The 13,622-nt window shown below is 56.1% G+C and overlaps 1 protein-coding gene across 1 annotated transcript in view; it reads right to left on the reverse strand.

Moving 5' to 3' along the window:
• C10H6orf132 (chromosome 10 C6orf132 homolog) overlaps positions 1–13,622 on the reverse strand; it is a 32,715-nt gene extending 19,093 nt beyond the window's left edge. Inside the window, exons 1-2 of the mRNA XM_008158930.3 lie at positions 13,295–13,622; positions 1,603–1,709 (exon numbers count right to left, since the gene is read on the reverse strand). Of these exons, the coding sequence (XP_008157152.2) occupies positions 1,603–1,709; positions 13,295–13,439 (252 nt within the window). The 5' untranslated portion in view covers positions 13,440–13,622. The remainder of the gene's footprint in view (positions 1–1,602; positions 1,710–13,294) is intronic.

Consider the following 13,622-nt stretch of genomic DNA (forward strand, 5'->3'; position numbering starts at 1 on the left):
CACTCGGGCCAGGATTTGGTGCCTCATCAGTGCAGGTGGTACAAATCCTCACGGAGCCCAGAAACAGTATTGCCCCGACCGGGACCCCCCTGACAGACAGGAGTGAACCTAGAATCGATGGGGCTGACTGTTGAGGCTCTAGACCTGGGCTGTCCAACAGGAGCCACTGGCACATGCACTGCGGAGCACCTGAGTGTCGCTGTTGGAAGTGGGGTGTGTGTGCCCTAAGTGCAGTACCCCAGATTTTTGGTGGTTGTTAATCCTCACCCGAGGATATGTTCCCATTGATTTTTAGAGAGAGTGGGAAGGAAGAGGGAGAGACAGAGAGAAACATTGATGTGAGAGAGACACATCAATTGGTTGCCTCCTGCATGCACCCCAACCAGGATTGGGGAACCTGCAACCAAGGACGTGCCCTTGACTGGAATCAAATCCGGGATCCTTTAGTCCAGGGGTCCTCACACTTTTTAAACGGGGGGACAGTTCACTGTCCCTCAGACCGTTGGAGGGCCGGACTATAGTTTAAAAAAAAAACTATAAACAAATGCCTAACTGCACATACCTTATTTTGAAGTAAAAAAACAAAACGGCAAAAACACCCGCATGTGGCCCGCGGGCCGTAGTTTGAGGACGCCTGCTTTAGTCCGTGGGCCCATGCTCTATCCACTGAGCCAAACCGGCTAGTGCAAGATTTTAAAGACTTAGTGTGAGAAAAGAATGTAAAACTTCTCATGGGTATTTTTCACACTGACTAAATGTTGAAATGATAATCTTTTGAATACATTGGGTTAAGTAAAATATGTTATGAAAATTAATTTTACCCATTTCTTTTAAGGTAGGTACTAGAAAACTTAAAATTGCATATGAGGCTTACATGGTATTTCTATAGGACAGCGCTAGTCTAGGCTGTCCCAGAAAACCCAGAAACTCTCATCACAGTAAAAAGAGCCAGTCACAGAGCAGTCTCTCTTGTCAAAGAACAAGAGTCCATCACAGGCTCCAGAAGGGAGTTTTGGGTTGTTTTGTTTGTGTGTTTTTTGTAGTTTTAGATCTACAAGCAAATCCCCTTCTCCCAAGGGTCGCTGCTCTTTGTCCTTCGAGACAGCTCACGTGTCACCTCTTCCAGGAAGCCCTCCTTGACCACCCCTATTACTGGATCAACTGCCCCTGTCCTGGCCCATGTTCTAATAGTCTGTTTATTCACTCGTGACCTGCCTTGAGAGCTGCAATGTTGGCTCAGTCACCTCCACATCCCAGCACCTAAGGCAGGGCCTGGCACGGAGCGGACAGCCATCAGTGATTATGAAATACGAATCCTCCTTAGCTGGAGGTACCCACCACTGCATTGCTTTTGCACACAAGTTCCCCTTAACCTCTCCCGGGGTTTCAAATGGAGGGGCTAACACCCCTAATCCCAGCCTTTCTGCCACGAGTCTCAGCCATGCCTCCTCCCAGCAGCCACCCTGGGTTGGCATCGGAAGAAATGGACAGAGGGTGAGGCTGATGTCCACTAGCCCAGGGCAGGTGGGCTCCCTCCTCCGTGGCCGCCGAGGTGGCCCGTCCAGAGAAGACCCCCAGATCCCAGGGCAGAACTGTACTCACCAGCGGAAGGAAGGTCAGCAGGGGCCGAACTCTGGGCCGAGCTTTCAGCGTGGCAGTTCCTGACTCGCTCACCGTGTCAAACCGATTGTCTCCATAATAGATCCCATCTAGAGGAGACAGGCGAGGGGAGACCGTGAGCTGGACATCAAAGGCACGCCGGCCACTGAGTTCAATCTGCCCAGCGGTTGGCCGGTTGACTCAGATCCCACAGATGCGGTGTGTGCTCATGGGGCAGGATTGGGGGGACTTCCGGGGCTGGTTTCTTGGGGTCTTCTGCAGCCTTCCCGGGACGCTCAGCTCCCAGCAGCCATCTCTCTCCTGAGCCAGCCCCTACAGGCCTTAAACTGTCACTCTCACAGGTTGACTCTCCTTTGGGGGCCCTGGGAGCTTGGCCAGGGCCCCAGCTGGAGCTTATCTCGGAGAGGGAGGAAAACAAGCTGCCTTCCCCTCAAGTGTTTGGCTTTCTAATCTGGAACAAGCAGAGGAGATGAGGCCGCCTGCCGGCCCCGTCACCCAGCACCCACCGGGGCTCCTCCAAGCCCCATCCACCGATGGTGTGTGCACGGCTGTGTGTGATGCGCCCCTGAGGGCAGAGCAGAAGGAGCAGGACAGCAGGGTCCACGTGACCCAGTCCACATCCCAGCTCTGCCACTGCCTGGCTGGCTGTGTCCCTTAACCTTGCCGGCCTCAGTTTTCCCAGGTGCACAATGGGGTGATGATAGTGCCCGCCTCATAGGACTGTTGTGAGGAGGGAGTGTGGCCAGCACATAGTAGGTGCTCAACAAGTGTGGTCTCTGTCCCTGCAGGCAGGTGATAGGGAGGGTTCTGCTCCCTCCAGCAGCAGCCTGTGCCCCAAGCTGTCTCTACAGTCGTGGGGAGGGTGTGAGGAGCCACCACACTTTCTCAGCCAATCTTCCTCATGACCCTTCACACAACACATGGCTGCTACGAATCTCACACCCCATCTCAGGTTCACACTGTCGCCTCCTACAATGTCACTCACAAGCAAGGAGGGCTTACATACACTTCACAGGCCAGGAGGGAGTTTCTCTTTCTCTATAGCCAGAGGGGCAAGAGAAGGAAGGTCAAAATCCCAATTAATCGGAATTCTACTAACTGGAGCATTTAAGGAATGATGCTTACATTTCCCCTTGCAGGTGACTTTAGGAAAGAAGTGCAAGAAAGCCAGATAATTTATTCAAAAGAGACTGGGCTTGTCCGAGAGGTCCTGGGATCAGAATATATTCATCCCCAACTCCGAGGCGTACAGCTATGGCCCTCTATGTGACAAGCTGGGCTTCGAATGTGACATTGACCCCTGGGAGCACCCCAGGTAGGGGTGCAGAGCCCTGTCTGCTGCCCTACCAGGCAGAGAGGCAGCGGTACATTTAAGACTCCCCATCTCTCCAAAGGGCCAAAAGGGCCGGTTTTCCCCGTGCGCTCCGCAGTCCCAGGGCGCTCCGGTTCCCTGCCTGCAGCGTGCACTCCCAAAGTCAGGATTCCCCAGTCCTGGCTGCTGGGCTCCAACCTGAGGCTGCAGACCAAGAGCAGGGGGCGGGGCAAGGGGGGTGGGGAAGCCAGGGGAGAATGCAGAACCAACAAAAGTAGAGATAACTGCAGGCACCCAGCAGCTACTCTTCAAGCCCACAGTATTCTCTCTGGCTCCCAAGAGTCTGAGTGTTGGCGCCAGGATCTCCTGTGACATAGACAGTGCTTCGTGGGGGGTGGGGGGGTGTCCCAGGTCTTAGATCTGATAGGGCTTCGGCCCTTGTAGTAGTGAGGGTGGGGTGGGGACTGACACAGGGACCCGGTGAGAGGCACTCTCTCCTAGGCAGACCCTCTCGCTAAGCTCTGCACGGTGTTGGGTCCAGGGAGCCTCTTTCAACAGCTGGGTTATCATGATGTGAATGGCTACTGTTCTTGTGCATCTAGGAACTTCAGAAGCAAGCACCCTGGCAAGGTGATCACTATAGTCGTGGAAATAACATAATAATAGGTAAAACTTACGGAACAATTTTAACGGGCCAGGCATCTCAAACATTATTAATTCCTTTCATTCTCAAAACAGCCCCATGCAATTTGCATGATCATTACCCCTATTTTACAGATGAGGAAACGGAGGCACAGAGAGGTCTAATACGCTGCTGCCCAAAGCCCCAAAGTGGTGAAGCTGGGGTCTTGGTCCTGGGCTGATCTCTGAACCACTACACACACTGCTGTGGGGGTGGGGGGTTGGGGGGGTGTCCTCATCCCACCATTTACAGGACGTGGATGGGAGGTGGGGGTTCAGGGGCCGGGGAAGGGAGGCTCAGCTTGGCCACGGAGCTGGGGAGGAGTGGGAGGTGAAGCCGCTGGCCCAGGCCCATGCAGGGGTCAGGGCACAGCCAGATCTGACCCACACACAGGCCGGCCCTCCAAGCACCTATAGGTTCCATGACTCAGCCTTGACTACCAGGTACTGCTGTCTCGGTCGGTGTGTGGCTGTTTTTAGCAGGGAAATCCTTTCTAAGAACAACTGTTCTCGGGAAAAGCCGCTGAGGGGAGGGGCTGGGCTGAGGCGGGTGGAGGCCCGGTGGCGCCCGCCCCACTGGGGCACCTCTGCGAGGCCAGTGTCATCTGGAGGTTCTAGGAGGTGCGGCTGGGCGTCAGGGGAGGGGTGAGGCGGCAGAGTCAGAGGGCCGTGATGTGAGGAAGACTTGACTGGCCACTGCTGCCTCCGAGGGCAGGGCGAGGGCAGGAGACCACGAGCCAAGGACCACAGGCCGCCTCGGAAAACGGCCGGAAAAGGGGAGAAAAGAGTCTCCCCACAGCCTCCAGGAAGGAACGCAGTCCTGCCGACATCTAGTTTTAGTCCACAGAAGTGTGAGATAATAAACGTATGTTGTTTTAACCGCCCCCCACCCCCACCCCCAATAAAGAGCTGTGGCCAGGTCGGGAGGGGGGGGGGGTGCGGGGTGGGAGGGGTCAATGGGGGGGAGGGGCATCTGTAATACTTTCAACTATAAAGATACATTTTTTTTTTTAAAGCGCTGCGGCTAAAACCTGGCAGACCTTCCCTGGGGCCCTCAGACCTGGGCTGGCCCACCAACAGGGGAGGCAAGTGTGGCCACCTCCATAAGCTAGGTCCTCCGGGGTTCAAGGTCAGGGCCGAGGTTTTCGGAGCCTCAAAGTCAAAGTCCACAACAACACAAAAGACAATAGTCCGACCCTGGGGATTTTCCTATGCAAGTGCAGGGCTCCACAGAGATCAGGGTCAGGGCCGAGGATGGGCCGTCCTGAGAGGCAGCCCCTCCTCCACTGAGGAGGCGAGGGGGGCAGGCCACCTCTTGAGGGAGGGACAGTGAGGAGGTGAAGGGGGTGGCGGGGAGGAGGCGGGACGACCTGCTCTCTGAGGACACGATGAGACTTAAAAGAGGGTCCAGAAACAACTCACAGACACAGACAACAGTGGGGGGGGGGTCACCGGAGGTAAAGGGGTGGGGCAGGTGGAAGAGGGCAAAGGGGGGTAAAAGGGGATGGAAGGAGACTGGACCTGGGGTGGCGAACACACAGTACAATATACAGACGCTGTTATGGAATGGCACACCTGAAACCCATGTGATTTTATTAACCAATGTCACCCCAATACGTTCAATTAAAAATAAATCAGAATTTTACTCTGAATAAGCACTTGGAGGTAACTTGTGGACTGTAATAATCAAGTTGTTAACATTCAGTATATTGGCATACATGCAAATTGCTATGAATGTTTGATTTCCTTTGTAATTTGTCACAAGACAGCATGTTGACATGTAAAATACTCATTTATCTGTAACCTAAGCCTGAAAAAATAAAAGAAAGAAAGGAGCCGAAACCGGTTTGGCTCAGTGGATAGAGCGTCAGCCCACAGACTGAAAGGTCCCAGGTTCGATTCCGGTCAAGGGCATGTACCTTGGTTGCGGGCACATCCCCAGTAGGGAGTGTGAAGGAGGCAGCTGATCAATGTTTCTCTCTCATCGATGTCTCTAACTATCTATCTCTCTCCCTTCCTCTCTGTGGAAAATCAATGAAATATATTAAAAAAAAAAAAAAAAAAAAAGGAAAGAGGGGCCCCATTCTATCGTCTTGTCCACCCTGAACTTGGAATCCCCGTGTCTGCCTTTCATGGTCCTTTCCCCCTGGAAGGGTCCTGGGGGGTCTCAGAGGTGTTGAACTGGCCCCACGGAGCAGAGAGGCAGCTGAGGAGCATCCCAGTGGATCAGAAGGCGGGAAAGGGAGCCACCGTGGATTCAGAAGCTTCCAGAGAGGAGGCGTACCTCAGGAGACCCCGGAGCAATCCCAGCAGCCAGGAAGCCTTGGGAGGCCAGGAAGCAGGTCTGGACAGAGCCACAGCCACAGCCCTGTCGAGGTACAAACTCAAGCCTCTCTGTCTGACAAATTCTTCTAAAAACGACACAGTGATAAAATAGGAGAGTCCAGGCCTGCTTCCATTTACCCACCCCAATCATTAAAACAATCCTTTTCCCCCAATGAAGTCCTCTTTCTCATGGGATTGTCCCAATCCCCCCCCCCCAATGAAGTCCTCTTTCTCATGGGATTGTCCCATTCCCCCCCCCCCATGAAGTCCTCTTTCTTATGGATTGTTCCAACCCCCCCATGAAGTCCTCTTTCTCATGGATTGTCCCAATCCCCCCGCCCCCAATGAAGTCCTCTTCTCATGGATTGTCCCAATCCCCCCCAATGAAGTCCTCTTTCTCATGGGATTGTCCCAACCCCCCCCCCATGAAGTCCTCTTTCTCATGGGATTGTCCCAATCCCCCCCAATGAAGTCCTCTTTCTCATGGATTGTCCCAACACCCCCCAATGAAGTCCTCTTTCTCATGGATTGTCCCAATCCCCCCCAATGAAGCCCTCTTTCTCATGGATTGTCCCAATCCTCCCCCGCAATGAAGTCCTCTTTCTCATGGATTGTCCCAATCCCCCCGCCCCCAATGAAGTCCTCTTTCTCATGGGATTGTCCCAATCCTCCCCCGCAATGAAGTCCTCTTTCTCATGGATTGTCCCAATCCCCCCCAATGAAGTTCTCTTTCTCATGGATTGTCCCAATCCCCCCCAATGAAGTCCTCTTTCTCATGGATTGTCCCAATCCTCCCCAATGAAGTTCTCTTTCTCATGGATTGTCCCAATCCCCCCCCCCAATGAAGTCCTCTTTCTCATGGATTGTCCCAATCCCCCCCCCAATGAAGTCCTCTTTCTCATGGATTGTCCCAATCCCCCCCCCCCAATGAAGTCCTCTTTCTCATGGGATTGTCCCAACCCCCCCCTCCCCAATGAAGTCCTCTTTCTCATGGGATTGTCCCAATTTCCTCCCAAATGAAGTCCTTTCTGCGGGATTGTGCACAGGACTCCTGCCAGTGGTTCTGTTTCTCCCTCCCAGATGGGCAGGAAATGAAGGCGGCTTTGCTTTTATTTACACTCCCTCAAGGGCTCCAGTTCACATGAAAACCACCTAATATTCTAAACACCTGGCTCCAGAATAATCCTGGTGCCACGCCTGTTTCGGCAGGAAGGCTTCACCTCAGATGCCAACCGGGGGAGGGCACTCCCTCCTCCCTCAGGAGGACCTGACCCTGTGGCTGAAGGTGCCCGGGCTCTGAGAAGCCTGCAGCCAAGGCTCGGCCCCCAGCCGGAGACCCCCAGCGGGGAGGGGAGGGCCAGGGTACAGAGCTCACCTGAACTTGGGTTCCAGACCCTGCTCCATCACTTGTCACCTGCGGGGCCTTGGGGTGCTACTAGATCTCTCTGAGGCTGTTTCCTCCTCTTTGTAAATGTGAGCAGTGGCCCCTGCTGGGGGGCTGGTGTGAGGCTGAATGAGATAAAGTGTGCCACGGGTCAGCACAGCGCCTAGGAGATAATTTGTGCCCAGCAATCGGGAGGGCTGCTGATTAGGCTGTGTCACTAGCAGATTGTGGGTGAACACCTCTACCCGTGGGTGAAAGCCACTGGGAGGCAGGTGGCCCACTGCTCTCTTGTCCAGGGCGGGGGGTGGGGGGGGGGTCGACTCTGAGTCTAGACCCTTGAGGCTACCCTCTCTGTAGGTGAGAACACTGAGGCCCAGAGTGGGTGGGGCTGGCCCAAGGTCACAGCGCAGCAGGGGTACCGGGCCCATATAGGGCCCTGACGGGTGGAGCTGGGCGCCAGGCACAAATAATGCAGTGCCTTACACACGGCGCATGGCTCACTGCCTCCCCCCAAACAGGCTGGCCTGGTTCTCTCGGTCTGGGGCTGTGTATGTGTGTACACGTGTGTTAAGTGGAGTGGGGAATGGCCAGCTTTGGGGAAGCTGAGAGCTGGGCCCAAGCTGCTGCCTCACACCCAACCCCTTTTTCCTCCCCTTTCCCCCCAAATCTGGAGCCTCCCACCAGGTTTGGGGCATTCCTTTCCTCACGCAGTCCAAGGTGGACAGCCCAGGAAAGTGCTCTCCCTCCCCAGCTCCAAAGCTGCCCCTGGGTCTCCGTGGAAGCTGAGGTCCAGGACAGCTAGGTCCACACTAGAAGAATATAATAACAAAAACGCAAATGTCTAACATGTATTAAGCTTGTGTGATGAGCCAGGCACTACTCCAAGTGCCCTTCACAAACCTGTCGGGGAGGTCCTCTCACTATTTGCATTTTGCAGATGAGAACTCTGAGGCTCAGAGAGGTTAGGTCCCCTGCCAAGGCGGCACAGCTGGTGAGTAATAGGGGCCAGGACTCACGCCCAGGCACCTAACTCTAGAATCCAGTTTCCTCTGCTATCAGCCAGCACAGCAGGGAAATAGTGTGGGGACCCATCAGCTCTGCCCTCGGTCCTGTTCTCCAGAGTGAAAGTCGGTGAGGCCTAGAGGACACGAACGAACCCAGGAATCAGAACCCCACCTGATGGCTTTGAGCACTTTCTCAGGCTGTTTCCCCACCTGTCAGGTGGGGATAAATTGCTCTTATTTTGCAGGAAGCCTCCCAAAATTAGGATGGGAGGGAAGAAGCCAGCAGGGATAAGATGAAGGCTGGGGTGATGATGTACAATCCCAAATTGATAGGAGCCCCCAAATGACCCCAGCAGCACTGGCCACAGTTCTAATTGGATTCCAAGGGCTTAGGAGGGGTGGGGCTTGAGCTTGTTGCTTTGACCCAGAGTAACCCAGAACCCCAAAACAGACGCCCCTCCCCTGCCTCTAGCTCACAGAATAGGGCATCTAATCCTTGGCCACCAGGGAAGCCCCAGCTTTTCAGGGAAGCAGTGGGGGATGGGAGGTGTCGTTTCTCCCCCCCCCCCCCCATGTGAATGAAACTCACAATGGCGTTAATGAGGCCCTTCATCTCTAATTAACAGGCCCACATGACGGGAACCTGAAAAGGCCAGTCTGTCCCAGCAAGCTCCAGCAGGCCTGACCCCAGTGCCAGAGAGAGGACTTTGTCCAAGGGCAGAGGGGACGCTGAAGGTGGGGCTGGGGTGGGGCAGGAGCCACAGAGCAGAGGAGGGGGAGCAGAGAGGAAGCAGCCTTGCGGGGAGCGATGGCGGGGAGGCGATGGGGGCCAGTTCAGCACACAGGCCCTCAGCTTCCCAGCTGGGACGCGCTACTCCAAGCAGGCTCTGACCTGCGGGAGGCCTGCGCCTGGGAACCAGCGGAAAGTGCAGTCTCCCTCCATCCCTAACTGACCGTCAGAATCGGAGCTTAACCAGGGCCCGGGAAGCACTTTACTGCTTGAGCCGCCCTGAGAGTCCTTTACCTACCTGAGCCTGCTGAGTCTCTTTCCTCAACTGAGAAAACGTATGTAGTGTTTGTTTAGCATAGTGCCTGGTTCAGGAAATACTGATAATGCCGGTATTATTATTGTTATTAATTGACTGGCTGGGAGAGAAGGGCGCCCTGAGCCGGTCCGCAGTGGTGGAGGGAGGGCCTGTCTTTCTGAACTGAACTGTGGAGACACGAGGAGCTTATATAATGGGCAGCAGAGAGGGTGTGTGTGTGTGTGTTCTCACTGCCAGCAAACCACAGCTCACCTCCAGGGGACGGGGCAAACAACAGCCTCCTTCACGGCCCTGCACCGCACAGGGCAGCTTTCCGCAGGCCGCTGCCTGCCGGGCCCTGGCGGGAAATATGTGCTCGGCCTCGGGGCTCATGGCTTCCTAGCCTTTAGCCTGGCCGGAGACTCAGGTCAGGGCCCCTAGGTGCAGGGATGACAGAACCAGCAGCCACGCTAGGAGCACGGGCTCTCCCGATTAGGCCCCAGTTCCCACACATTTGTTCACAACCCGCAGGAAGCCTTAGGGGGAAGAGAGCGGCCCAGCTCCCACCTGGGGAAGGAAACCCCAGGATTCTCAACTCTTCCGTTGCTAACAATCCAGACCCCGGGCCCCAGCCCTGCGCTTCCGACTTGGATCCCTGAGGTGGGACCCGAGAAATCGGCATTTTAAAGTAAGTGTCCTAGGTGGTTGTGACAAAGGTGATTTACATTTGGAGGGAAAACAGAGTTCCCCAGCGAGCGGGGTGCCCCATGGCTGGGCCGGGGCGGGTGGTGGTAGATAAAGAAGCTGGGCTCAGTGAACCCAAGAGACCAGGGAGGCGCCCACAGGCCCTGGTCTCGGGCTGCTGCAGCCCCGCACTCATCTCGGGACTTGCCAAGACCCTTGCGTGGCTGGGGGAAGGCAGGAGGCTTCGTGCGGACTGCAAGTGCATTACGTGAAGCCCTCAAGTGGAGTAAGTTTCTGGGATAAACGTTAGGGAAATTCTTCAAAGAAAAGTGTATCCATCACCACCTTCATGTGATTGTTTGCCTTTTACCCGCTGTGCCAGGCCTACCCTGTGCAAACAGATTTTTCCCGAGCCAGCGGTTACTCCTTACTTCCCTCACACACAGGTTGATCGCCCCCCTCCATCCCACCACCTTCTCCAAGGGCTGGATACCGCCAGCCTCGCAGAGGGTATCACAGACTCAGGAACCCCGTGAGACCTTAGGATAGCGCCTCATGCCCGTTTCCTCTGGTCCACAGCAATGCTAGGAAGAGGGACTGACGCAGGCCAGGGCAGGGGGAGCTCAGGGTTGGGGAAAACCTGACAATAATAAAGGGCCAACTAGTGAATATGTTCAGCGTTGTGGGCCACATAGTCTCTGCTGCAGCTACTTAATTCTGCCACTTTAGCAGGACATTGGTGGCAATAAACATTATGTAAATGGTGGGTGTGGCTATGTTCCAATAAAACTTTATTTACAAAAACAGGCCATGGGCTAGAGATGAGCCAGGTCCATAATTTGCCAATCCTTGCTTTAGGGCATTTCTTTTTAATGCTCTTCAAAGCACTAACACATACAAACCTCAAGCAGACATCTGCAGGCAGACTGTACACCATCGCCATTTAACGAAAGAAAAAACTGAGGCCCAGAGACTGGCTAGTCCTCACGTTATTGGCAGAGGCAGGACCCTAAGGCAGTTCTGAAATCTCCATCACATCACAGAATCCCCAGCACTGGTCCCTCCCATCCCCAACCCCAAGTACTTGTCCTGTTCAGCAGGAAAAGAGGACCTCTGCCACACCCACCCGCACCGGTGGGACACCCCACAAACACTGGAGAGCCATCCTGCCAGCGCACGGAGTCTCCCACCCCTCCACGTGCAGGGCGCGACCAGGCTGAGTCAGCTGGCGGCCCGGCCCAGCCCAGCCCAGCCCAGCGCAGCCCAGCCCAGCCCAGCGCGGGGCAATGGGAGGAGCTGCCCCCTGGGGTCTAGCCCTGCCCAGGCTGCTGAAGGCAGCAGCTGGTTGGAGATGCCCCCATGGAGATGCACCATGCCCCCATTTCTCTCACCGGAGGGAATGATCCCCACCAGCAGCTGGCTCAGTGCAGGCCAAAATGTAGAGGTGTGTGTGTGTGTGTGTGTGCGTGCGTGCGTGCGTGTGTGTGTGTGTGTGTGTGTGTGTGTGCAGGTCCTCAGGCAGATACCCACTCCAGTCAAATTCACCCTTGAATTACCTTCCACGAAGTCAATTCAACAAACTGGCTAAAAGTATGTTCTCTGCAGCCCGACTGCCCGGGTTCAGATATTGGCTCTGCCTCTGAGAGAAATGTTGGGGTAATGGAATGTTCTAAAACCCCATTGTGGTCATCGTTGCACAACTCCTTACGTCTACTAAAAATCATTAAATTGTACACTTAAGAATATCCTGGCTGGGCCATTTAAAGCTGTGTGATCTTGGCCATGCTGCTTAACCTCCCTGTGGCTCAGTCTCCTCATCTGTCAGACAGGAATAACAGTGCCTACATCATCGGCTAGCTGAGGATTCAGCGAGTCAACAACACGAGGACTTTAGAATGGTACCTTGCACCGAAGGGATCGATAAATGCTTGCTACACAGGTGAGGGGAGGTGTCCGGGCCTCACAGAGTTATTCTTGGCGGCGCACATGTATTTGTAAATTCCTACACCGTGCCTCCAAACCGCCCAGCCCCTCCCAGCCTTTGCTCCTGCTGTTTGTTCTGCAAAATGCTCGATGTCCTTTCCTTTCAGCTCAAATGCTAGCTGCAATCAGAGGTCATCTTTCCTCTCTCTCCTTCTGCACTTAATCTTTTATAGCAAGGGCTTGGGAAGGGCTGAGCGGCGTGTGGTTAACTGTTCACCCCCTGGTTTGAGATCCTTGGGTCAGGGAGAGGTGACCCCTTGTTTGCCCTGCTCCTGTCGGGGTGGCTAGTGGCTGGTGTCCCTGTTGTGACAATCCGGGTGCTGAACTGAATCCAACAGCAGGGGCCGAGGCTACAACATCCTTTGTGGGTCCCAGTACAGGGGCCATAAAGGTCAGTGAAGGTAATGGGGAGACAGTGAAGGCAGGTGAACTAAAGCACGGATGGGTGACCTCCTTGGGCCCAGAGCCTTGGATCATAGGCCAGAAGGGAGTTCCTGCGCCTCCCCGCCCGGTTTCCTCGCAGTTACAGAAGGTATAAAAGGCAGAAAGATGCAGCGATAGGGTGACCCACAGCCCCCCGGGCTGGGCCGGCACGGTGGTTTCAGATGCCTGCAGCCATACACCACCCTGACTCCGGCCAGGCTCAGGGTCAGGCCGGCTTCCCTGGCCTCCACGGTCCCACCCCCGGCTTCCCATCAGAGCACGCAGACAGCCGGGCCCGAGGGAGTGCGCTGGTGTCTTGCACAGGCTGGTACCCAGCTAGCAGGGGCTCCCGTGGGCCTCTCCTGGGCCTCCCCGTGCAGAGTTGTCTGAGACCCTGGGCAGGGGGAGGGGGAGATGCGGGGGGGAGGGGCCGGAGGGAAGAGAGACATCGGAAAGGGTGAGGGCTGAAGGGATCACCCCTCGCCCTCCGTTGTGGGGGCCACTTTGGCTCCACAGAACGGCTGGGGGAGGAGGAGCCACTGCGCCCCGGGAAGGCTCAGGCAGCAGCCCTAACTTCCAGCCGGGAGGGAGAGTAAACACCTGGGAAGGAAGACTGGGACCCGACGCGGTCCGCAAAGGTCTCCGCCCTCCGGTGGGGAGGGTCCCCTCCTCCCGCGCCTCTTCCCCCCACAGCCCGTTCCCAGAGACACCCGCTCGGCGCCACCTCCCTTCCCGGCAGCTCCTTCCCGGCCGGTCCGCAGGTTCCAACGTGTCCCTTCCCCTCCGCCCCGCGCCCGCCGGGAGCCCGCGGCCCGGACGGCAGAGCCGCCTCCTCTCCCCCGGGCGCACTTACCCAAGACCCTGGCCCCCTCCTCCGGGGCCTCCTGGGTGAAAATCCAGGGGGGGTTGGTGACGTACAGGGAGGTGGTGGTGGGGCTGGCGTGCTTCTTGCCGAAGATCTTGCTGAAGGTGCCCTGCACCGTCTGGTTCTTTTTCATGCTGCCGCCGGCCGCGCGCGCCCCGGGCCAGGGCCGTCCCTCGGCCGCCCCGCGCTGCCCGGACCGAACCCCGCACCTTCTCCCCACGCACTCTACCGGGCCATGTCCCCGCAGTCCTCCCCGCCCGCGCGACGGGACGGGCGACAGGTGGTGCGGGCGCCGCCGCTCGCCGGGAAATGCGAG

Source organism: Eptesicus fuscus, chromosome 10 (assembly GCF_027574615.1).
Source record: "Eptesicus fuscus isolate TK198812 chromosome 10, DD_ASM_mEF_20220401, whole genome shotgun sequence".
NCBI lineage: Eukaryota > Metazoa > Chordata > Mammalia > Chiroptera > Vespertilionidae > Eptesicus > Eptesicus fuscus.